The sequence below is a fragment of the Myodes glareolus genome, chromosome 14, assembly GCF_982192425.1.
Source record: "Myodes glareolus chromosome 14, mMyoGla1.1, whole genome shotgun sequence".
NCBI lineage: Eukaryota > Metazoa > Chordata > Mammalia > Rodentia > Cricetidae > Myodes > Myodes glareolus.
Genome location: NC_142039.1, coordinates 42,512,326 through 42,536,662, shown reverse-complemented (window position 1 = coordinate 42,536,662; position 24,337 = coordinate 42,512,326). Strand labels below are relative to the sequence as shown.

Genomic DNA, 24,337 nt, shown 5'->3' with positions numbered 1-24,337 from the left:
ATCAGGTCATAGGGAAGTCTGTAAGGTATTTTCTTAATTAGTAATTGAAAGGGGAGGGTCCAGCCTATGGTGGGTGGTGCCGTCCCTAGGCTGGCAGTCCTGGGTTCTGTAAGAAAGCAGGCTGAGCAAGCCATGGGGAACAAGCCGGGAAGCAGCATTCCTCCATGGCCCCTACATCAGCTCCTGCCTCCAGGTCCTGCCCTCTTTGAGTTCTGTCCTGACTTCCTTTGATAATGAACTGTGATGTGGAAGAGTAAACCAAATAATCCACTTCCTCCCAGCTTGCTTTTAGGTCATGGTGTTTTGTTGCAACAACAGAAACCCTAAGACAGGTCAAAATGGCAGCAGGTCTGGTTTCTTCTTGAGGCCTCTCTCCTTCGCTTATAGACATTGTTCTTGGTTCTGTCACCATCACCTTCTTCTGGGACCAGTTGCTGATTTGGGGCCTAGCAGAACTTTTTTTTTGGTGGGGGGAGGGGAGGAATGGTTTCCATACAGGGTTTCTCTGTGTAGCCCTGGCTGTCCTGGTACTAGCTTTGTAGACCAGGCTGACCTCAAACTCACAGAAATCCACCTGCCTCTTCCTCCTGCATGCTGGGTACCTAGCTGAACTTAATCACCTCTTTAAACTTTATCCCCAAGCACAGTCTCATTCTGGCACTAATGAGGAGGATCTAGACTTCAGCACCTTACTCTAGAAGGGGACGCATTTCCTCCTATAACATCAAGGTCAGCCTTCCTTAGGATGTGAGGACTAAGAGAGGTGAGGGGGAATTCCTGAGCTACGCAGAAACATGGTTACTTGGTTTCCAGAACAGCAAGGAGGTCCTTGTGGCCCATAATGTACCAAGAACTAGGAAGGAATGCAGGAAGCTGTCATAGAGGTGGCAGAGAAGGGGCTGCTTCAGTCAGGACCTGTGGACCATCCAAGGACTTCCAGCTTTACTTTGACAGAGTGCAGCGACAGGAATACCCCAGCCCTGATGCTGATGAGAGGTTGTAAGAGGGCACTGGTAGAAACAGACCTGCTGAGAGGCGCTATTGACCTGCTTTTGTCTTTTGTTTGTTTGTTTGTTTTTATTAATAAGAAAATTCCTGGGGCAGGTTAACTTTATAAGGAAAATAATTTTGCTCTTCCTGTGGATTTTGCTGGTAGAAAGCGAAGATGAATAACAGCCTGTACTGTTTGGAGGTCTGCGGGCCTCAGTGACTAACAGCTCCAGAAGATGTAACCCATTCCTGGCACTGGGCTCCTTATTTGTTAGCCTGTGGTTCCCAGTAAGGACATGGCTGTCTTGTTAGAGAGTAACTTCATTTCAGTCTGTTTGTCTGTCTATGGGAGCTTCTACAGTAGAAGGTAAATTTCTGATGACATTTTTTAAAAAAGAATTTTAGTGTCCTTAAAGGCTATGGCCAGTGCTATTGGTTACCTCCTAGACCTTGATGGTAAGACTCATTGCTGAAGACACCTTGTGTTTGAGTCATAGCACACAGAGGTATCAAGCTGGTCCTGATGTAGAAGCTTCATCTTACAGGATATGTCTGTCATAGTATTTGGACTGCAGTGCTATGTATGTGTACTGATGGACTTTTCGTCAATTTAACACAAGTAGGGTCATCTAGGAAAAGGGAATCTTAATAAGAGTATGATTGGTGTGTAGGCAAGCCTGTAGGGCCTTGTCTTGATTGATATGAGATGTGGGTAGTACTACCCCTGAGTAGGCGGCCCTTGGGTAGGCTGAGCAAGCCACGAAGAGCAAGCTAGTCAGCAGCACTCCTCCGCCGTCTCTGCCTCCAGGCTTCTGCCTCCAGTTCTCGCCCTGACTTCCTTTGATGACTGACTGTGAGGCAGAAGTGTAGGATGAAATAAGTTCTTCCCCAAACTGCGTTTGGTCATGGTGTTTTCGCACAGCAGTAGAAACACATATTGCCATGACAGACCTGGCCCTGCGTTTTGGGGAGGATTGGGGTACCATTGGAACTTTGGCTGGAAAAGCTGTTGAGTGCTCAGAACTCACTGGACTGTCCTGTAGGAGTCTGGAAAATAATGTTGAGAGCAATGCAGATGATGGAGGCCTGGAATGTGAAATGTAAAGTCCCTTAAAGACTCTATCAATGCCATTTAGGTGGTATTTTGAATTAAGAACTACTAAAGCAAAATTTTTGCTTTTCTGGGGCAATCAATGCTGGTCATTAGCTGAGAAGTTAGTGGTGATTAAAAAGAGCCCAGCAAGCTGGGCGTAGTGGTGTACACCTTTAATCCCATGTAGAGGCAGGTGGATCTCTGTGAGTTTGAAGTTCTACAGAGTGAGTTTCAGGACAGCCAAGGCTACACAAAGAAACCCTGTCTCAAACAATCAACAGGGAGAGAAAGAGAGAGAGAGAGAGAGAGAGAGAGAGAGAGAGAGAGAGAGAGAGAGAGCAGCAACAGTAGATGCAATCTTCTGGTGAGTATTTCCTTGAGGTTAGCATACAGTGACTGTGGTCCAGAGTTTGATGGGGCTGCATCTTACATTGAAAGCCAGCTTTGGTAATGTAGAAGAGTTGGTGGTACTGGGTTTTGAAGTCATTAAGGATCATTGAGAGTAGAGACTTGATGCTATGTGGCAGGACAGGACTGGAGCCCCTAAAGAACAGCCAGGAGAGCCATTGGTGAAGGTGCAGCCTTAGTTACATTAGAAGTCCCAGGATTGAAGGGGTCATGAGGAAAAGTTGAGGCATGGCACCACGTGGCAGGGTCAGAGTCCCCAAGGAGAGCCCAGGAGAGGCTATTGGTGAAAATGCAGTCCATTCACATCAAGACGACTCAGCGATTGGAGATGCCAATATGATGATGGGATGGCACCAGGGACAGTAGCAGCAGTGGTGTAGAGCCAGCTTGAACCTGTGACATAAGGTCTGTGTGCTGTGGCTGACAGAGCTGGAGAAGGGCCACTGCCAAGTCCAAGATCACAAGCTCCAGGTGCCTGACACTGAGCTAGCTCAGCACAGCTGGATTTTGGTTTTGCTCTAATCTGACTGAAACTATACCTGGCTTCTTTCCTCTTGTAATAAGTATTGAACTTATTTTCAGTTTTATAGGAGCTAACAAATTTACAAGAGACTTTAGAATTTTACAAATATTTGGATATTTAGAAAGATTGGGGATATTTTAGAGAGAATTTTGATGTTTTAGAGAGATTTGATATTTTAAAGAAACCGAGTGTTGAGTTTGTAAAGGCCACAGAACTCTTAAAAGTAGAAATGCTTTTACATTGTGAGATTTATATCAACATGATACCCAGAGAACGAGGAGAAGGTATGGCTTGGGTGGTGTGTTTGTGTGTGAAGTTGGCAAGTTAGTTGTGCTGGCTAATTTTATGTCAGCTTGACACAAGGTGAGTCATCTGGGAAGAAGGAATCTTAATCAAGAAATACGTCCATAAGACTGGCCTGGAGGGCATTTTTATGACTGATGATGGATGTGGAAGGGCCTAGCCCACTGTAGGTGGTGTCACCCCGGTCACGTGGTCCTAGGATATACAAGACAGGAGGCTGAGCAAAGCACAAGGAGCCAGCCAGTGAGCAGCACTCCCTCATGGTCTCTGCATCAGCTCCTGTGTCCGGGTTTTTACCTCCAGGTCTATCGAGGTTTATGCTGGGGTTAGCCAGCCCTCTAAACTTCTCAGGAGGCAGAAGGACCGCTATACAAACAAAAGCTGACAAAAGATATCTGAGGATAAATGAAATAAATTAGCGCATATAAATACTTTCTTCATGTTCTATTTATTCTTCCTATGCTCTCTCCAGTGCTCTCTCAATGTTTCCTTCTTGTTGTTCCCTTTCGATGCTCCTCTGCAATGTTCCTCTTTTGTCCTTCCCTCTTGATGTTTCTCCCAATCCCACAAGGTCTGCAGTTTATATACCCACACAGACATAGCTAGCAATTGCATAGGCGATAGCAATGGTACCAAGCATGCTTTTCTTAGGCCTAACAAGATGGATGGAGACTAACAAAGTAGGCACCTTATGTCTCAGAAGGGGCATGGCTGTGAAGCTCCCCTGTAGATACTGGGAAGGTTAGAATGGTGCTTGACCCCTGGGCTAAGCAACAGGGTGCTGTTGGAGGGCTGTATCCGCTGGCACCCAGACAAGAAGGAATTCCTTTCTCTGAGGCTGGATTAGCGACCCAAGCTTTTTTTTTTTTTTCCTGTTTTTTTTTTTTTTGGGGGGGGGGTAAACAGTTAATTTCCTAGACTAAGATCTTGTGTCAAATGAAAGGTGAAGGTAAGTACAGGATATTAATAGCTTGTTCAGGTAGAGCAAAGGCTAGTAGGTTATACTCTCTTGAGTTGGCTGTGAGAAAATTCAGGGCAACCCAGACCTGTTTATCAGTAAGAGAAGACATACTGTCTCTCTACTCAGGGCCTCCTGCTCAGGGCTCCCTTTTTGTCAATAATGATAACGGGGAGGGGGGGTCTAGTTTTGTGTAGATTTGGCTATTAGAACAAAGGTTTGGCTGACTGAGAACTTTCATACCTGGGCCTCACAGTTGCCAGTACAGGAAAAGTCAGATTTAAAGAATGATTTATACACTGCTGGGATATTTTATGATAAATCCCGCTATGGAGAGGAGGAAGGCTATGGCTTCACAAGATTTCTGCAGAACTGCCAGGCCCTATTCAAAAGACAGGTGGTCCTGAAGCTCTGTAAATCGGGTTCCTCACCGCTCCTGTGAGTTTGCCTAGTGACCTGTCAGCTGTCCTTGTACTGTCCAATGCGTGTGGCTCACAGCACAAGTCAGGCCGTACCTTCTTTTGGCATGGACTGTGAGATGGAATAAACCCTTTCCTCCCCACGTTGTTTCAGTCGTGCTGCTTCAGCATGACAGTCGAAACCCTAAGACAGCTCTTTATCAGAAAAGTAATTCTTACCCAGCTGTGAACCTGTCGCGATATTTTGTTTGTGTTTTAGCAGATAAAGTTTGTCTGAAGTTCAGAGTGCAGAGCTAAGTCACCAGAGGCCAGGGAGTGGTCGGATCCAATCGGGTCGGATGGATCTCTTTAAGTTCAAGGACACCCTGGGATGCTCAAAACTGATCCAGTCTAAAAGAGAAACAGAGCTCACACAAAGGTGATATCAGCACTTAGGATCACAGGCCTTTAATCCCAGTACTAGGGAGGTAGAGACAGCAGTGATATGACTGGGCAGAGAGGAATATAAGACGGGAGGAGACAGGAGCTCAATGCATCCTGAGAAGCTATGCAGTCTGAGGAGGCAGTCTGAGGACAGGATTACCCCTTTGGTCTGTGCATTAGTAGAGGGAAGTTGCTGGCTACTCTGCTCTGATCCTTCAGCTTTCACCCCCCCCCCATTAGCTGACTCCAAGTTTTTATTACTAAGACCAATTAGAATTGAGCTACAGAAACCTGTAAGCTACAATAACAACTGGTCTGGCAAGACATGCCCGTGTACAAGTAGTGGCAGGAATATTATGATGGGCATAGCCAACCACTTTCTGATTGAATTTAAGTCCCACACTGCAAGATGAAACTCATACCTGGTGTCATTGTCAGGCCAAGAACCTCTGGGAGAACCGACTTCTGTTATCCTGCTAAAAGGACATAGTATTAAACTGATTCCTAACGACTTCGTGTTGGACCCATAGATTAATGCGTCTTTCAACACTAAACAGAGAAGCTTCTATGTTCAGTCGATGGTGATCAACATAGAGGCCGACAAGTGGCCAAGGCACAGAGAATAAAAGACTACGGGATGCTCAGCCCTATCTGGGACATCTACATTGCATCCCTGTATTGCATCCCCCTCCTCCCAAAACTCGGGGACCATTTCAGCAGAGGCAGCAGAAAGACTGTAAAAGCCATAGCTGGAGGATGAATACAGCAGGACAGCTACCCAGGTAAACTTAGAGCAGTTGTGAGCGCATACACAGGACAGCTACCCAGGTAAACTTAGAGCAGTTGTGAGCGCATACACAGGACAGCTACCCAGGTAAACTTAGAGCAGTTGTGAGCGCATACACAGGACAGCTACCCAGATAAACTTAGAGCAGTTGTGAGCACATACACAAGCCCTGTGCCAGCGCAGTCTAGACCGCATCCCAGCAGAGAGCAGGGATGGCACGTTCATGTCCAGCCCTAACCAAGAAGCTATTGCACTGGGTAGCTGCTGGAAGGGGTGAGTCAGGTTTCTTTGAGAATTTTACTGCTGGTGAGGCAGCCACACCCCGGCGGAAGGTCACACGTCTAGGAATATACGGAAAGAACAAATTGGACTCAATGGGTGAAGAAACAAAAATAGAGAACACAAAGTTGGTGTGTCTGGGACAATATGATCAAAATATACTATAGGAGATCCTCAAAGAATTCATAAAAATAGATAAAATTTTTAAAAGTTTACCATTTGAATCTATAATTATAACTAATAAAAGAAGTTAGAATAACAGGCTGAACCAGTTGTTGATTCACACACAAAGTTCAATATTAACTTGTCCGCATGGATTTGGCCTCTGTGTAGAGACCCTAATGGTGGATGACATCATGGTAGGGACATGCCTGATCATATCTTGAGACAAAAGTCTGGAGACAAAGATTCAGTGGCAGGGCTCTCTTCTATAGCAACTCACGGTGGGAAAACTAACTCCAGGGCCATCAGGATAGTTCTACTACTGTCCAGCGGTTGCTGGACACATCTGGTGACCAGAGTTCAGCCCCTCAGAAGTCACAGAAAAGGAGAAGAAGAGGACCAACTCCACAGAGTTGTCCCCTGGCCTCCATGTATGCTGTATGGCACATACGCACCCTTTAAGAACGGTAATAACCAAATATTAAAAGCATATCTAACTCATGTTCCATGAGTACGACTTTAATCCCTTCTAAGGACACTCAGACCGCTGAGTAGGTGCTGACTTTGGCAGCATCACCTTGAAGACTAAGCCTCCAGCACAGGAACCGGGAATTGGGGCGTTAGCGACACACTCAAACCATGGCGGAGGACATTGATTGACTTAGGAGGGAGGTCATGATGACTCAAACAAGGCAGAGGTAGTGTCAAATGATCCCTTAGAGGGCGTAGTTTAACGTAGAGCTGACTGTCTTCACCGATGTATTATTAAGGGATGTATTATAAAGTGTGTGAAATTAATCAATGACGATTAATTTCCACTGCTGGGGAAGGATGTAAGTGGAACACTGCTGGGTGAGATGCCAGGGGTCAGCTCAGGACCCTTGCCTCTGAGATGATGAGCGGTCCTGTAGATACCCCAGGCAGGGGACTGGACTGGGTAGGTGAGCTAGAGTTTGAAAGTGAGCCTGGGCTAGAGGGGCAAATACTAAAGTCACACATTCAGGTGTTGAGTGCAATCTGCTACAGGGATGATGGGAGAGGAGGAGGGGCACACCTGATCCCTGGACTCACAGTGGCTCTTGAAGATCAAAGGCACCACACAGTGGGGTCACTGTGCAGGGTACAGGGAACTTTTCTAGTCCTGTCGGCAGTTTGGCAGCCAGCTACCTGGTGTTGGGGCCCCTCTGATTCGGCAACATCATCCTGTCATCCAAACTTCATCTTCATCTTCCAAACTTCAGCTCCAAGATTACAAGAGCCTGGAACCTCTTAGGGGAACTTCATTCTTGAAGAAGGTATTCCTGGGTGCTGGAACATTACTGAGGGAGAACTTCTGTAGGTTGCCCAAAGGAAACAGTGGAGGACGAAGCAGGAAATGAGACTCGCCCTCCTTTCCTGAGTCTGTACTAGCTGTCTCTCTCCGAGTCTGAACTCACTTCCCTTCCCGAAGCCCACTCACCTCCCACCACCACAACGTGCCCTTAAAGGTCTAGCTGGTGTGTAACTTCTGCCTCTGAGCCTGTCTGTCACTCAGCCTTCCATTGTCCTTCCTTCTCCGAAGCAGTAGAACTGGTCCACACACCTTGCCATCAGCAAGCGATTAAGGGAGGAAGAATTGAATTGAATTTGGCTCACCATTCAGGGGACTCGAGTCATTGTGGTGGGAAAGGCACAGTAACACACTCCATGACGGCTGGACCGCATGGTGGATCTCCACATGTGGCCACTAGACCAGGAAGCAGAAAACAGCACCGGAAGTGGGACCAGGCAGTAGCCCTCAAGCCCCCTCCACTCCACTGTGACCCACCACCTCCAGCCCATCTGTACCTCTTAAAAGGTCCGCAAGGTTCCAGGACAGAGCCACCATCTATTCACCAGGTGAACAGACATGAGCTTGTGGGGAGCACTTCTGATTCAAGCTGGAACAAGCTAGAGGAAGAAGGGAACTGATATTTATTGTCAACCTCAAATGCTAAGGTACTAGTTTCTTAGAGTGCTACAAATATATATGTGGAAATATATATTTAGTACAAATTTAGTAGCTTGTGGCAATGTGAGTTTTCTCTCAGAGTTTTGAAAATCAAAGGTCTGAGTTAGCATGTTTTTGCTTCTCCTAGAAGCTCTAAGGCACAATTTGCTCCCCTGTCTTTTCCAGGTTCTAGAAGTTTCCCACATGCCCTGGCTGTGGCCTGTTGTTCCTCTGCCGTTTGATTTTCCGGTTGCATCCCACATTCTGACTCTGGCACTCTGTCCTGTTACCATGACTCTCACGGCTGCACTGCGCCCACCTGGCAATCGATCCATGATCACGTTAGCCACGTCCCTTTGCCATCTCAGGTGGCTGTCACAAGTTCAGGGACTGAGACTGTGGCTAACTGAAGGTTGCGTGCTGTTCCTGGCGCTTCCTAAGTGATGTGTTTAGTCTTTTGAAGATCCTCTGATGTGGACATGTGAGTCGTGTTGTGGATGAAGAGACTAGGTGGCTCTAGTGAAGGATTTGGGCTGGGAACCACGTGTGTGTGTGACATCTACTCTTCTGCCTTGCTGAAACCCTATTTGAGTTTTGTGAGTCCACACAGTCCCATAGTTAGGGTGAACAGGCAATCCTTGAATTATTAGTCAAGTTAGGAATTTTCTACTTTATGATAGTTTAAGAGCAGTGCCTATTCCGTGGAATTGAGTCTTTTGATCTTTTCTTGGACTAACGGTGTGCAGTGGGGCCTCCCCTTTGATGCCAGGCCACAGCAGCAAGCCATGGCTTCCAGATGACTGTGCTGTGGGCTGAAGCAGTCAGTTCTTGACTTTCTACTAGGCTGCTGCGCTAGGCTGCTCAGCCGCACACTTGTGTTAGGAGCATTTTCACTAGGATGCTGTTGGCTACCAGTGGGCTATTAGGACATCTCTTCATCATAAATGGAGGGGTATCTTTGTCAGCATTCTACAACTGCTATAACAAGATGCTGCCAACTGGGAGCTTAACAAATAAAAATATCCCATCTTAGAGTTAAAGTCTAGAGCCAGAGTGTTCTAGCAGCAGCTCCTTCTAAAGACTGTGAAGGCAAGATTTATTCCATATCTTTCTGCATTGTTTATAGATGGATGTTTTCCTGTATCTGTTTAGGTGGTGTTTTCTGGATGTGTTCTGATGTCAGTGCCCAAACACACACGCACGCGCATGCACAAGTACACTTTCTTCCCACTATGTATTCCTGACTGCCCTCAAACCCATAATGTAGACCAGGCTGGCCTTGAATTCACAGAGATCTCTACTTTCTGAGCACTGGAATTAGGAACATGGACCACCACCCCCAGACCACATCTTGTTTTTAGAATGACACCATCCTTGGATATATATTTGCCATTGAACTGATACAGGCTTGCCTCAAAATTCTGGGTTAAAGCAATCCTCCTGCCTGCCTCAGCTTCCTCCTAGGTTTTATGGTGGCTTTTCATACATGTGTGTCATTATGACCTTCTCCAGTTTGTCCTCTTCCATCACTACCTTTCCCTGCCAGATGTGCATCTCTTCTGGGAAAAGCACCTACAAACAAATCCAAAAATGTTTTATGAGCTATTGAGACAGCCTGCAACCTGGTGAAGTTGGCACTCAGAGTGAACCGTTCCACTAAATGCAAGACTCCACATATCGCTTTAGGAGGGACGGTTGTTGAGTCGTCTTTTTTCACTTCCCAGCTCATTGCTTCTCCGTCTCATTTCTTTTCCAGGAGAGGAGTTTGCTACTTCGTAAATGGTATGACTTAATGATGCAAAATAAGGACGACCTTGCCAAGATCATAACAGCCGAGAGTGTGAGTTACCAGCTTGCTGCATGAGGAGGAGTCCTGGAGTGGTGAGGCCAGACCTTGGGGAAGCGCCTGGCTTCCCCGACTTGTGTCCTGCAGTTTAAGAACACGCAGTCCTTTGATGACAAAGGGACGGGTCATCATGGTGCTCAGAAAACACATTTGCGGAAACAAAATTTCTGTGCTCTAGTGTCTTTGTTCCTAATTTGCAAAAAAATAGATTTGGGGGCTGGAGAAATGGCTCAGCAATTGAGACTGCGCACTACTACTCTTGCAGAAGACTTAAGTTCAGTGCCCCAAGCTCGCATCACGCAGCTCACAACTGCCTATAATTCCAGCTCCAGGGGATCCATTGCCTCTGACCTCTATCTCTATGGACACCTGCACTTGTGTGCACACGCAGCTCCCCCCCCACACATACAGTTAAAGATAACAAAAATAAATATTTAGGAAATAGGTTTATTTAGAGCTATGTGAACAATGATTTTTTAAATACTCCAGTTTTTTTATTTTTTAAGATTTATGCTATTATTAATTCATGTATATGTACATACATGAGTGTAAATGAGGCTGGGATAGGGCTTTAAATTTCCTAGAACTCGAGTTACAGATGGTTGTGAGCCACCATATGGATGCTGGGAATCAAACCCAAGTCCCCTGGAAGAGTAGTAGCCAGTACGCTTAGCCTCTGAGCCAATTTTTTAAAAATATAATATTTCTTATTTATTAAGAACTTCATACATGTATACAATATATTTGTATTCTATCAGTTTCTCTCTTCCCCCACTCCAACTCCCCTTTTATCGTTCAGCATGTCCCCTCCCAATTCCATGGTCTCTTAAGTTTACTTTTGGTAACCTTAGTCCAGCTAGTATTAGTCATTAGTATGGTGTGAGGTCATGCTCTGGGGTATGGGCAACCTACAAGTGGCCAGCCCTTCAGATAAACTACAGGAGGCTATCCCTTCAGATAAAAATTACTCCCCGTCCCCTACCAGCCACCTCCTCAGCTAGCCCTGGGGATTCTGGATCCAATGTTTGAATTTGGAGTGGTTTGATCTTGTGTTGTTAACTTCAGCAGCTGTGACCCAGTTTTTTTTCTTCTATTTGCCCGTTTTTGTTCTTCTCATTTTTTATTTATTTATTTATTTTTGGTTTTTCGAGACAGGGTTTCTCTGTAGCTTTGGAGCCTATCCCGGAACTAGCTCTTGTAGACCAGGCTGGCCTCAAACTCACAGAGATCCGCCTGCCTCTGTCTCCCAAGTGCTGGGATTAAAGGTGTGTGCCACCACTGCCCGGCAAGTCTCTTCTCATTATTTTTAAGTTTGTAAATTGCACCAGTAGTTTGTTCACAGAATAAGAGATTTCACACCTCAATTTAGTGTTTGGGAAGCCTTAGACTATGCAGTGCTCCGTGTCCGCCCCTACTGTGAGCCAATAGCTGTTCTTACCGCATCTTTCCAAGCCTAAGACTGCCCCAAAGGGAATCATTTTCCAGCAGCCTCTGAGCTTTGATATAGGAAACTTTTCCTCTTCTTGCGTCTTTGAATAACTTAAAAAAGAAAAGAAAAAAGAGCTGTGCTTTTTTCTTTTCTTTTTTAGAAGTCCATGCTCATGACGTTTTCTGGTTTGATTTAGGGAAAGCCACTGAAAGAGGCCCAGGGAGAAATTCTGTATTCTGCCGGATTCCTGGAATGGTTCTCAGAGGAAGCCCGTCGTATTTATGGAGACATCATCTACACCTCTGCCAAGGATAAACGGGCGCTGGTCCTCAAGCAGCCCATTGGTGTGGCCGCAATCATCACACCAGTACGTAGCAAAACCAGCACAATCCAGGGTGGGAGCCTGGGTAGAGCGGAGGGAAGCAGCGTCCTCTTCCTGGTGGACAGGTGTGGCCATCTGGGTAGCTTTGCCACCTGTCCTTAGTTTCCTGATTCCTTTCCTGGATGTAGAGTGTGTTTCCACATTCTCTGTGACAGTGCCGGATGTAGTGGCCTAAGTGGCTGTGCATGTTTTCTGATGCCTTCAAAAACAGGGTGACCTGCGGAGGCTTTTCTGACTTGGCATAGAGACTCCATCCCGGTATTACCGAGCTCCTCTGAAGAGACCTTTGAAATTGTGCCATTTTTAATGGACTTCAAAGGGGACATTTTCTCTTTTTTATTTGTACCATTATTAAATATGTTTACCTTATGATTATCATCAATAACAAAACATTTGTTCTTCTGTGGGCAATCACAGGGTCAGGTTGTAGAGGTCCCAGAACTGTGAATTAAGTTGCTGCCTCTGCCCAGGTGGGTTTGCAGTACACTGCTGGGCACCAGGGTCCTCTCACCAGCCCTTCCTGGAGGGGCCTGGTGCCAACTTCTCTCCAGGGTCTGCCAGCTAGTTTCAAGGCTGCTGGCCTCTCCTGTTCAGAACAGTTTTAGATAGTTTTAGAACAGTCCTTCCTGGACTGATGAAGCCTGCCTTGAAGTTTGCTATTGCCAGCCATGTGATCATATTGCTGCCTCAGTTTCCCCAAATCTGTAAATGGGAATAATAATAACAATGTGCTCATTGAGGTATCAGAAGGATTTAGGTCACTGGCATTTCAAAGTGCTTACAACAATACCAGAGACAGAATACACGCTACTAGAGAGTTTGTTAAAATAAATTACTGTGGAGCTGGAGAGATGACTCAGTGGTTAGGAGCACTGGCTTCTTTTCCAGAGGATAGGTTTTCTTCCCAGCACCCATACCAGATAGCTCACAACTACCTGTAATTCCAGCTCCAGGGAACCCTGTGCCTTTTTCTGGCTTCCTTAGGCACGTACACACATATAACATACATATACATGCATACACATAAATAAGTGAAATTATTAAAGTTCTGTAGATATCTATTTCCTATAAATATGTGTGTGAAAGGTAGTCATCAGCTATTTTGGAAGTCACATCATGAATACTTAAAGAGCCTCAGACCAAATCTAACTCAGCTCCTGTGTTTATAAATAAAGTTTTATTAGTGCACATGGGGTCCATTTGTGAGCCAATCTTTATGAGCAACTGCAGAAATGCAAAGTTGTGACAGAAACTCTACATCCTACAAAATATGACCCCCACAGAACACATTGGTCTAGATAGTTTTGTACTGGATCAAACTCCCAGACTGTGCCCTGCTTCTGTGAACTTTGACCTCCCTGAGTCCCTCCAACTGTCCAGGGTCAGGTGTTCTGAGAGCTCGCCCGCCTGCACAGCAGCAAACAGGTTTGCCAGTCAGTTGTGCAATGGAATCACGGCTGCCTCTGGCATGCCTCCTATTGAATCCTGGAGCAGTCTCACATCCTCCCTTTGTTCTTCCAGTGGAATTTTCCTAGTGCCATGATCACCCGGAAAGTGGGGGCCGCCCTGGCAGCTGGCTGCACTGTGGTGGTGAAACCTGCCGAAGACACGCCCTACTCTGCCCTGGCCTTGGCGCAGGTGAGTTTCCCTCTGAGCAGCACCACCTGAGGCCCAGGTGCAGGCTTCTCAGGGCAGGAAGAAGCCTTTCTGGCATTTCCTCCTCTGCCGTGTCTCCTGCTGCGCACAGAGCATCCATCTGGGTCCACCAGCAGCTGCTCCACAGCTCAGGCCGCTTTCTGTAGTAGAAAAGGGGAAAGGAGGGGAGATTGTCAGCTTCCTGTCGGTCACGTCTTGATACCCTGAAGGTGATGTTGATACATCATCATTTTTTCATTGCGCTTAAAATGTGGGTGTTTCTCACATTTAGGAGCTTTCTTGTACTTTTTAAACTTTTTTTAAATTTTATTTTATTTATTTATTTATTTTTTGATGCAGGCTTTCTGGAACTTACTCTGTAGAGCAGGCTAGCCTTGAACTCAGAGATTCACCTGCCTCTGCTGGATGAAAGGCATGTACCACCACCACCACCACCACCACCCAGCTTTCTCTCTCTTTCTCTCTCTCTCTCTCTCTCTCTCTCTCTCTCTCTCTCTGTCTATATGTGTGTGTGTGTGTGCGTGCACGCACGTGCATGTGTGTGTGTGTGTATCTTTTAAAATTGTTTGGTTTTTTTTTGCTGTTTTTAAATTTTTTTATGTGTATGTTTATATTCTGTGTGAGTGTATGCCATGTTCACACAGTGTCTGCAGAGGCCAGAAGAGGGTGTCGGCTACCCTGGAGCTGGAGTTTCAGGTGCTTCCTAGCCCCCTGATCTGGGTGCTTAGAACCTAATCCAGATCCTCAGGGGAAGCAGCCAGTGCTCTGAGCCACTGAGCCACCTCTCCAGCACCAAGCTTCCTTATTCATTACTCCTGGCCCTAGTTCAGTCTGTATTAAGTTGAATCTTTATTTTTCTGCGTAAGCCTCTCAGGTGGCTTCACATGTCACTTGGAGTAAAATACAGATTGGTTGCAGGGGTCTATGCCACCTTCCAAACATGTCTTCACTTGAGCACCCTCATTCTTCTGTTTAAGTCCCTCTGGCTCCTGCTACTGCTCATATCCTGCCAGCCTCACCCTCAACTGAGTTATTGGACAAGCTTTTTCTTCTGGAACACTCTTCCCCAGATGCTCCTGTGACACTTGCTCCCTCATGAATTTTTAAAATACTCTATTGTGCATTATTACTGTGTATACATATATGATGAGGAGGGCAGACACACATGCTACGGCACTCATGTGGAGGTCAGAGGACAGCTCTGTGGGGTCCGTCCTCTCCTTCCACCCTTACGTGGGCTCTGACTTAGGTCTCCAGGCTTACACAGCAGCACTTTACCCTCTGAGCACCTTGCCAGCCCGCTTCATGTCTTTCTGCTCTACACTTACAGAAATGGGGAAAGAATCTAGCATGTACTCAGCCTCCCCTGCTGTTAATGAAGGAGTGCAGGGACATGTCACCCGAGAGGGATCCCCTTAGCATATCAGTTACTTCGAGATGCAGAAAATGTTCTTTCACGAAGAGCCATCCAGCCTGACTTTTGTATATGTAACAAGCCAGAAAGGTGCTTTTTGGAGGGAGCGCTTCACATCCTGGAAAACCTCAGGGTCTCAAGAGACTAGAGCATGAGACTGTAGCGAGCCAGAATAATCAGACTGTGAAAGAACTGTTTGAGTTTTTGTAGCCCTCCAACCCCCAGTTGTCTCTCTATAACATTCCTAAAACACTCTGTCCTATCCAGAGATCCACACGTCCTGCATTCCCTCACACATTTACTGTTCTTTGTCTGAAGAGCATGCGCATACCCGACAGCCGTAACTTTGTCAGAAGTTACTGGCTTCTGACAGTCGCTGTACTCATATAAATTTGCTATAACTTTTATGCTTTTCTTTTGTCAATCAACTTTCATATTTACTGGGCTTCTACAGCCATCCGAAGAATTCACATAAGAACTAGATTTCACCGGTCTAGTGGTATGAGCCTCATATCCCAGTTATTCAGGAGGCTGGGGCAGGAAATTCCAAAGGTTAGGGCTAGCCTGGGCAACTTAGAGAGATACTGTGGTTATTCGGATGAAAGTATCCCCCAACCGGTTCATGTGTTTGAACTCATGGTCCCAAACTGGTGGAGCTACTTTAGAAGGTTGTGGGGCCTTTAGGAAGGAGGCCATCGATGGAGGAAATGTGTCGCTGGCTGTGGTCCTCAAGGTTTTTTAGCCTGGTCCCACTTCCTGTCTTCTGTTCTCTGTTTCTGTGGACTTAGTGTTACCCACACTCTTGCACCCATGCCCTCCCTGCCATGGTGGTCTGCATCTCATCTTCAACCATAGCCAAGATAAACCTACCCCCCTCAAACCGCTTCTTGTTGGGAAAAGCAATTAGTGATAGTGATGGCCATATCTCGAAATAAAATGTGAAGGTCAGAGCTGGAGATATAGCTCAGTGGTAGAGTGCTTGCTTAGCAAACATGAGGCCACGGGTTCAGTTCCCGGTACCACAGAAACAGTTACCAATAGCGGTAACAAAACAGTTCCAGCTCTATGAGTCCAGGACTGTAACCACTACACGCTTGCTCTGCCTTCTCCCTCTCCCTCCTTCTTCAGACTTAGTTCTGCAAAGGACGGGGCTTTGCACATCACCAGTACTTGGTTGTGTCTGAGCTACTTTTCTCATTGCTGTGACCAAATGTCTTACAAAAGATTGGAAAGAGGCTGGGGGCCAGCCTCGACAAAACACCTTTCTTCTAGAGTGGAGGCGTGGGAATTTAGAAATATAGTAAAGAATGCAAAGACGCGAACAAAAATAATAAAACTCAGAAACACATAGGATAGTATCGGGAGGGAATTTCAGTGAGGACTGAAAATTAGTCAGTGTTTTAATTTTCAACAGCTTAATATACCCCTGAATTCAAAAGATAGGAGTATAACAAAAGACTGCATTAACATACAAATTGAAAGTCATGGGCTACATTCATCGCTCACGCCCTAGACTCACGCCCTAGACAAACCACTCCCTGGTTGGAATCCCAAGTTATTTCCATAAAGGGAATAAGAACCTCGTTGGTTCCTTAGACTTTTGTTTTAGATGTGAACCAACTACTTCCTATTTCAGGAGCACGAGGTCTGGCAACTAGCCACACCTGTTTACAGTAGCCCTGAGAGAGCAGAACTCTGCTGCACAACTAGGTGGGACCTTTGTTTGAGCTAGAAGCACAATGATCTCAAACTAAAAACAAGTCCCAAAATTCTCTGACTTTGGCCTCTGGGGATGCAGTCCACGGCGGCCCAGAAGTCGTGTCGGCAGGACCACGGTGGCTGAAGTGTGTCTGCTGTCGTGAGGCACAGTGGGACAGATGCTGGTGCTCAGCTGCTGCCCCCAGCTCACAGCGGGGGGTGTCTTCTGTGCTCAGCGGAACCTCTCTGAGGTTATCCTGTGTGCAATCACATCAAAAATGGAGTTCAGTCATCACAGGGAGCAAACCTCCAGTGACCTAAAGACCAGTAACTAAGCCACTGCACCTGAAGTCTCTCCTCCGCTCAGGAGGCTGAGGCACAAGGGTCCATGTCAGCCTGCACACCCTAGGAAGATTCTATCTCAATAAACAAAAGCGAAAGCAAAAACAGATGTGGGCCTCCCACTAGACCCCAACTCCCATTAGGCCCCCTGACAGAAAGCAGAAAAGGTAAGGTTTATGTATTACATGCATCCTTTCTCACGTTCTTGTAGCTTGGTCATCATTTCTGAATTCTTTTTTTTACTCTCAATTTTGTATTGCACCCTCTCACCACATCTCTAATTGTCCTGACCGATTCAGGCTGCGTCTCTGTTTCTCAGGGTGGCCTACCTGTACCTCGGCGCCTTGAGCACCTGTGGGATTCCTTGGGGTCTCTCCAGGGCCATTCCTCAGTCTCCCTCCTCACACAGACAGGTCTTATCCTTAAAGGTGCCACCTCCACCCACTTGTAATCTGTGCTTGCTACCTCATTGCCAGTTGGTTTTTTTATTTTTGTTTGTTTAAATTTTTTTGATTTAACATGCAAAGATATTGGCCTCATGGGTATTGTTTTTATGAGACTAGTAAGGTTAAAAACCGGGGAAGCTACTTCAGTAATCTCAGCACTGGTGAGGGTGAGGCAGGAGGATGACCACCGTTTTGAGGTCAATGAGGGCTACAAGTAGAGACTCTGAATCAGAAGTACAGCAGATTCAGGACATACTCCATCCAGGGTCCTGCCACGTTGGTTAGGGTCAGGGGGTCGCTTCATCTCCCCACCCCGCCCTCATCTCTGTTGAGTTCCTTGTGTCTATGCCTCCCTTCTTCAATTATGCCCCACAAGGAACTAGCGAGCAGTTTTGCCCCCAATCTGCTCTGGTGTTCTTTCTAAACACACTTTCCACATTCTACCCTGAAGTCTACAGTCAGTCAAAAAGTTCCTTGGGATTTGTCTCAGAAACGTCATGAAAAAACCAGGTCTGTTGGTGGACTGAACAGGAGGTGGCGCTAAAACGCTTACCTAAGATACTGTGTTTTTAAGATACTTAGTTTATACGTGTGTATTTATTTAAGAGGTTAGAAGTGTAACTTAGTGTAGAGTCGTGCTTAGTAGGATGAGACTGTGGGTTTATTCTTAGCGCATGTATGTTTGTGTGTATATATACACAAGTCATACATACATGTATATGTGGAGCTGAAATAAGGTTTTATTGGTTCTGATATTAATATATATTAATTTTATTACATTGTCTCTCTCTGTGGTATGCATGTGTGTGTGTGTGTAAGTTTATAACCAAATCAGAAAAGGCATTGGATACTCTGGAGCTGGAGGGTGGTAAGCTATAGGTGACTGGGACTAAAACAGCTGTACCTGTTATAATCACTGAGCTGTCTATCTGGTCCGTAATATATATATATATTAGGAGCACAGGGTCTCCTATAACCAGGCTGGCCTTGAACTCACTACGTAACTGAGAATGACCTTGCGTTTTCGTTTTCGATCTTCTTGCCTCTACCACCCAAGAGTAGGGGTTATAAACATGCACCACCATGTCTGGTTCTCCTCAGTATGTTTTTATTCTATTCAAAAGCAAGCTTATATTTTACATTGTGTTCTGGACTAACCATGTTCATTTCTGATTCTGTTTGTTTTGCTTTCCAGTTCAATCCGTGTTATAGTGTGTTTGCTATTTCTCTTTAAAGCTTGCAAACCAGGCAGGAATTCCTCCAGGGGTCTATAATGTCCTTCCCTGCTCTAGAATCAAGGCCAAGGAAGTGGGAGAGGCGCTATGCACCGATCCGCTAGTGTCCAAGATTTCCTTTACTGGCTCAACAACAACAGGAAAGGTATGTGATGTCAGAGTCAAACAAGTGTTGTTCTAATGCTTTCTACTTATAGAGTATGAAATTACCATTTTATGTTTTTGTTTTGTTTTATTAGATACAGGGTCTATATAGCCCTGACTGCCCAGGTACTTGCTATGTAGACCAGACTGGCCTTGAACTCACAGAAACCCACTTGTCTCTGTCTCCCAGTGCTGGTACTACAGGAATGTACCACCACACTGGCTTGTCATATAATTTTTGAATTGGTATTAGGGTTCAAAACTCAAGACAGTGTTGGCGTTGTTTACCTTTGGCAGTCCCAGCTCATAGCATCACTGACTCCTTCCTCGGAGTCTGTAAATAATTGCTTTTAGTTTCCTACTACCGTCCTGGTGGAGTCTTTTTAAAATAAGTCTAATGAGATAAGAGTCTGTATTCTCCAGAATACATTTTATTCATGTATGGAACTCTCAAAGAATACATATATTAGAAAATATTATAAATTATAAAGTAACATATTCTCATGTCTCCATTTTCTTATACAAAATGATATGTAAAGCAAGGTGACCCTGCACACACCTTAAATTTTTCATTATTGGGGTAATTCTGTAAAACAAATTACCCAATTTGTTTTACGATTTTTAAAAGCAATTTTGTTTTGTTTTGTTTTTAAAAAGGTTTAGCAGCCTTAGTTAGTTTCCTATTCTTACAAAATACATGAGAAAGATAACTTAAAGGAGGAGGGATGATTTGTGGGATGCTTTGGAGGTTTCAGGCCATGGTCAGTTGGCTCCATTGCTCTTAGCCCTACAATGAGGCAGAAGCATCATGACAGGAGGCACTGATGGAGAAGAGCCGCTCACTTTGTGGTGACCAGGATGCAAAGAGAGAGGAAAGTCCAGGACCAGATACAGCCTCCAAACACATTTGCCCATGACCTCCTTCCTGAGCTCGACCCCAGCCCCTAGGAACGGCGCACTCAGCTATGAACTCCTCCTATCTAATCAACTCTCAGTGGGGTCACCAGGTGGTGACCAGGCTTTAGATATCAGGGAGAAAGGTACTTTCTAGGCAAACAGTAACACCCTGTAAGTTGATCTGGATGCTCACAGTGTTCTCCCCGCTGCACCCTACAGATCCTGCTGCACCATGCAGCAAATTCTGTGAAACGTGTCTCCATGGAGCTGGGCGGCCTCGCCCCATTCATTGTCTTCGACAGTGCCAATGTGGACCAGGCTGTCGCGGGAGCAATGGCATCTAAGTTTAGGAATGCTGGGCAGGTGAGTCATGCAGAATGTTTCAGGGCTGGGATAAGGTATGTGTTTAACAAAGACCCTAGCACCACCATGGTCTTGCCTCTCTCCCTGGTTCCTTTGTTAATTCATGCACTCGTTCTGTGAGCAAACATTTGATAAGTAGTTTCTCTCAGGCACTAGTTAGGCTTCAAGTGTCCAAAGAGATGTAAGACATAGTCTGTTGCTTCAGAGTGTTTCGAGAATTGCATATCTTTATTTATGTACATGTGTGTGATGTATGTGTATGAATACACATGTGTGTGGGTCCATGGCCCTTCTGAGAATGAGCAGAAGCCAGAGGAGGGTGTCTGGTACCCTACTTAGTTGTCTTGAGGAAATGGGGGAGCTTACGCTTTCCTAGGAAATCCTGGATGTCACATTTGACAGGTACCTTCAAGACTTCTGGTATAAACCTAGGAGCTGAAAGCAAAAAGAATGAGTGGTTGGATCATCCTCAGAGTCCCAGAGCTGGGAGTCAAGGGGCTCATTTCCAAGCTGTTGCTCAAGCCACCGCCAGAAGCTGGCTGCTTAAGACATACTCTTGGACAGCCAACCATACTCTTAAATCATACTCTTAAAAGTACAACCAGCAAGTCAAAGATCACTGGTTATTATTTTCTGAACAGACAGGAACTCCCTGTTGTATCCCAGCCTGGCCCTGAACTTGCTCTATAGCACAGGTTATCTGGGAAACTCACCCCTCCTGGAATTAAAAGACTTGTGCTGCTATGTCCAGCCCAGTGAGCTGTTTAAATGCTTTCCTGAGAGAAATAGCCTCAAGGGCTTATGTGTGGAAAGGGAAGCTGGTGGTGCAAACTATTCTGTATAGCTTTTCTTCCTTTGGTAATTCAGTTTCCCTTTTCACATCACCTAAAAAGTTTTTGTTGTTGTTTATTAGTTGTTCTTTTACAGAATTAGAACTTTTTTAAAGTAAACACAAAATGTCAGCAGAGTTTTACTACAAAGCAATGGTTAAACTGTGTTAAACCAATAAAAACACAAATGATACAGTTATATGTGTACTTATTTCTTCTAGAAAAATGCAATAAGGAAAAACCAATTTATCAATGATAACTACATTTCCTATAGTATAGTTATGTTTTATCATTTTAAAATATGAAGTCTTCTTGGACAGATAATAAGCCAGAGTCTCAATAATTTAACCCAACATAGAAGATGGCATTTTAAAAAAGAGAGATTTTATTTTTTTATTCACAAATATTCAGCCAATAAACTTTCTAAAGTTGCAAATTTATGAGCTTTCAAAAAAGATTAATTTTTTGTTTTATAAGTGTAAATGTTTACTTGCATGCATGTATGTACACTGTGTGTGTGTCCAGTGTCCCCAGAGGCCAGAAGAGGATATCTGAGCTGTAGTGAGCTTCCATGTGGGTGCAGGAACTGAACCTGGATCCTTTCGAATACTCCTAACCTCTGAACCATCTTTCCGGGTTCAGTTTTTTTTGTTTGTTTGTCTCTTTTGTTGTTTTTTGGCGATGCTGGGAATAGAACCCATGGCCTATGTATACCAGACAAGCAATCTACCACAAAACTTTATCCCCAGTCCTTTTTATTATAATTATTTTTAATTATGTGTATAAATGTGTGTCCACGTGTGACCAGAAGAGGGCATCAGATCCTGTAGACTTTGAATTACAGGCAGTTGAACTGGCCAACATGGGTGCTGGGAGGTCCTCCTACAAGAGCAGTAATAACTGCTGAGCCATCTCTCTGGCCCCAAAAGAAAGGCCTTGTATCAGTTTTTGAAATCACAGTTTCAGCAGAACACTTGGAAGGATTGAGCTGGAGGGTATGTGTTATTGTTTGACCCCATTACTTCTAGCCTGTGCTTGCTGCTGCTGCATCCCTGTCTATCAGAAACATTACGACCTTTGTCCTTTTACCCCATCTGCTTTCTAAGAGTGTGGTGAATAGCTTGTTTTCTAGTTATCTGGGTTTTGTTCACACAGCTGTTTATTCTCGCTTATATGTTTAGCTCCAGCTGTGTGGTAGCTATGGGAAGACCTGGGCAGGTATGTTCACTCGGTGTGTTTATTTCCCACCTGGGGACAACGTAGAAGATTAGACTCGTGAGAACCATTTCAGAAAGGGTCATCTTACGTTTCTTGGGTCAGTCGATTCTGAAAAACTAACTGTGGGTTTGTTTTGTCTTCTGTCTAGACTTGTGTTTGCGCAAACAGATTCTTGGTACAGCGAGGTATCTATGATTCCTTTGTAAAGAAGTTTGCAGAGGCAATGCAGAAAAGCCTGCGTGTGGGTAACGGATTCGAGGAAGGAATAACTCAGGGCCCATTAATTAATGAAAAGGCAGTAGAAAAGGTGAGTTGGTCTTACTACCTGCTTTAAGGAACTTTTGTGATATCAATATCAAAAGATGTCAGTATCAAAAGTTAAATAAAGGCATATTCATAAGGTCCCCGGCAAGGCTGTTTTGGAAATAATGGGAAAAATGCACAAAGATTTTTAAAAAAGCAAAAAAGAATTTGTACCACTACCAATGTGTAGAATTGGATGGTGGTGTCTGGACATGCACTTTCCGCCTCTATCCGAGAACTGACATTAGGCCCATTAGGTCTTCTGCCCTCCCTAAGTTTTCTGTCATAGAAAGTTTTTCCCCTGATGCCCTTCCTTCCAGAAGAATTCTAACGAAGGCACCCAGAAAAGGCACAGAGAGTCCCAGGCGCCCCACTAAGTGATGACAGAGGGAAGCCACTTTTAGGAAGTAACTGTTTGTTGAACATCACAGTTTGGGTGACCGGCAGGGTGAGGTTTCTCTATGTCACACTAGAGTTAGTTTAGTTTTAGCTTCATTTTTATTACATTTATTGACTCAGTGTGTGTCTGAGCGTGAGTATGGGGAAGCAGGGCACATGGATGCCACATCATAGCTGTAGATGTCAAAGGACAAATTGCTAGAGTCCTTCTCTCTTCCACTGTGTGGGTCCCAGGGACAGAACTCAGGTTCTCAGGGTTGACAGTGAGCACATTTACCTGCCGGGCCACCTTACCAGCCCTGGTTTTAGCTATTTTAATTTGTCTAAGTTATCATTAAAATTAAGGGTTTCATCCTGGTGTTTTCATACATATATTTCATTATACTTCATTCTTACCTCCTCCCTGACTCCCCTCCTCCCAGCTCCCTTCTTGTTCATTCCTTTCTCCCAAGTAGTCCTCACTCTGCTTTTATATCACATGTTTTGTTCTACTGGGTTTTTTTTTTATCTTTCTAAGAGCCAGAAAGTGAAGGAGCCAGAGGGGTGGCTTAGAGGTCAAGAGCTCTCACCACTTTTGCGAGCTCACAGGCAGTTGTAAACTACTCAACGTAGGTGCTAGGAGCCAAGAGCCTTCTGAAAGAGCAGCGAGTGCTCTTAACCACTGAGCTATCTCTACAGATTCTCAGTAATACCTTTTGACTATGGGCTTTCTCTTAGGTGTGATTTGATCTTGAGTTGTTCTGTTCATCCTTGCCTTTGGAGCGATAGGCTATACCATATCTATCCTGTACACAACACAGCATATAGACTAGGTATGTAGTGTGCTAGACGGTCTGGGTTTGTATCAAAACACTGTATGATGTTTATTCAATAGTGAAATTAGCTAAGGGCACATTTCTGAGACAGAACATCTATCGTAGGTAAGCAATGCCTTTGTATTAGCAATGTATCTAAACATCCCTTCAACCCAGATAAAAGTGAACAAGCAAACCTAAGGAAGTACAACTAGCCCAGTTTGCAGTAAAGGCAAAGCTAATATACAGTTTTTGCTGTTTAACATTTTAAGAGATCGTACAAGTTAGAAAATGTCCTCATGCGGCCTTACCTAGAGCCCTTCTTCTCGTCTCACAGGTAGAGAAGCATGTGAATGACGCGGTTGCCAAAGGAGCCACCGTTGTGACAGGCGGGAAGCGACACCAAAGCGGGGGAAATTTCTTCGAGCCCACCTTGCTCAGCAATGTCAGTAGGGACATGCTCTGCATCACTGAAGAGACCTTTGGGCCGCTGGCGCCAGTTCTCAAGTACGGTCCTCCATAGTGGAAGGGAGGAGACTGGAAAGGGGGAGCTGATCTGAGAGCAGTTCCTGTGCGGCTGTTTCAAGGGTGGGGCGGGAGGACTGAGCCGTATCTGTTGAAGAGCAC

The 24,337-nt window shown here is 45.1% G+C and overlaps 1 protein-coding gene across 1 annotated transcript in view; it reads left to right on the top strand.

Moving 5' to 3' along the window:
• Positions 1-24,337, top strand: part of Aldh5a1 (aldehyde dehydrogenase 5 family member A1) — a 33,107-nt gene that overhangs the window by 1,624 nt on the left and 7,146 nt on the right. The window contains exons 2-8 of the mRNA XM_085699322.2: positions 10,071-10,154; positions 11,786-11,956; positions 13,493-13,609; positions 18,764-18,907; positions 20,023-20,166; positions 22,363-22,521; positions 24,048-24,217. Of these exons, the coding sequence (XP_085555448.2) occupies positions 10,071-10,154; positions 11,786-11,956; positions 13,493-13,609; positions 18,764-18,907; positions 20,023-20,166; positions 22,363-22,521; positions 24,048-24,217 (989 nt within the window). The remainder of the gene's footprint in view (positions 1-10,070; positions 10,155-11,785; positions 11,957-13,492; positions 13,610-18,763; positions 18,908-20,022; positions 20,167-22,362; positions 22,522-24,047; positions 24,218-24,337) is intronic.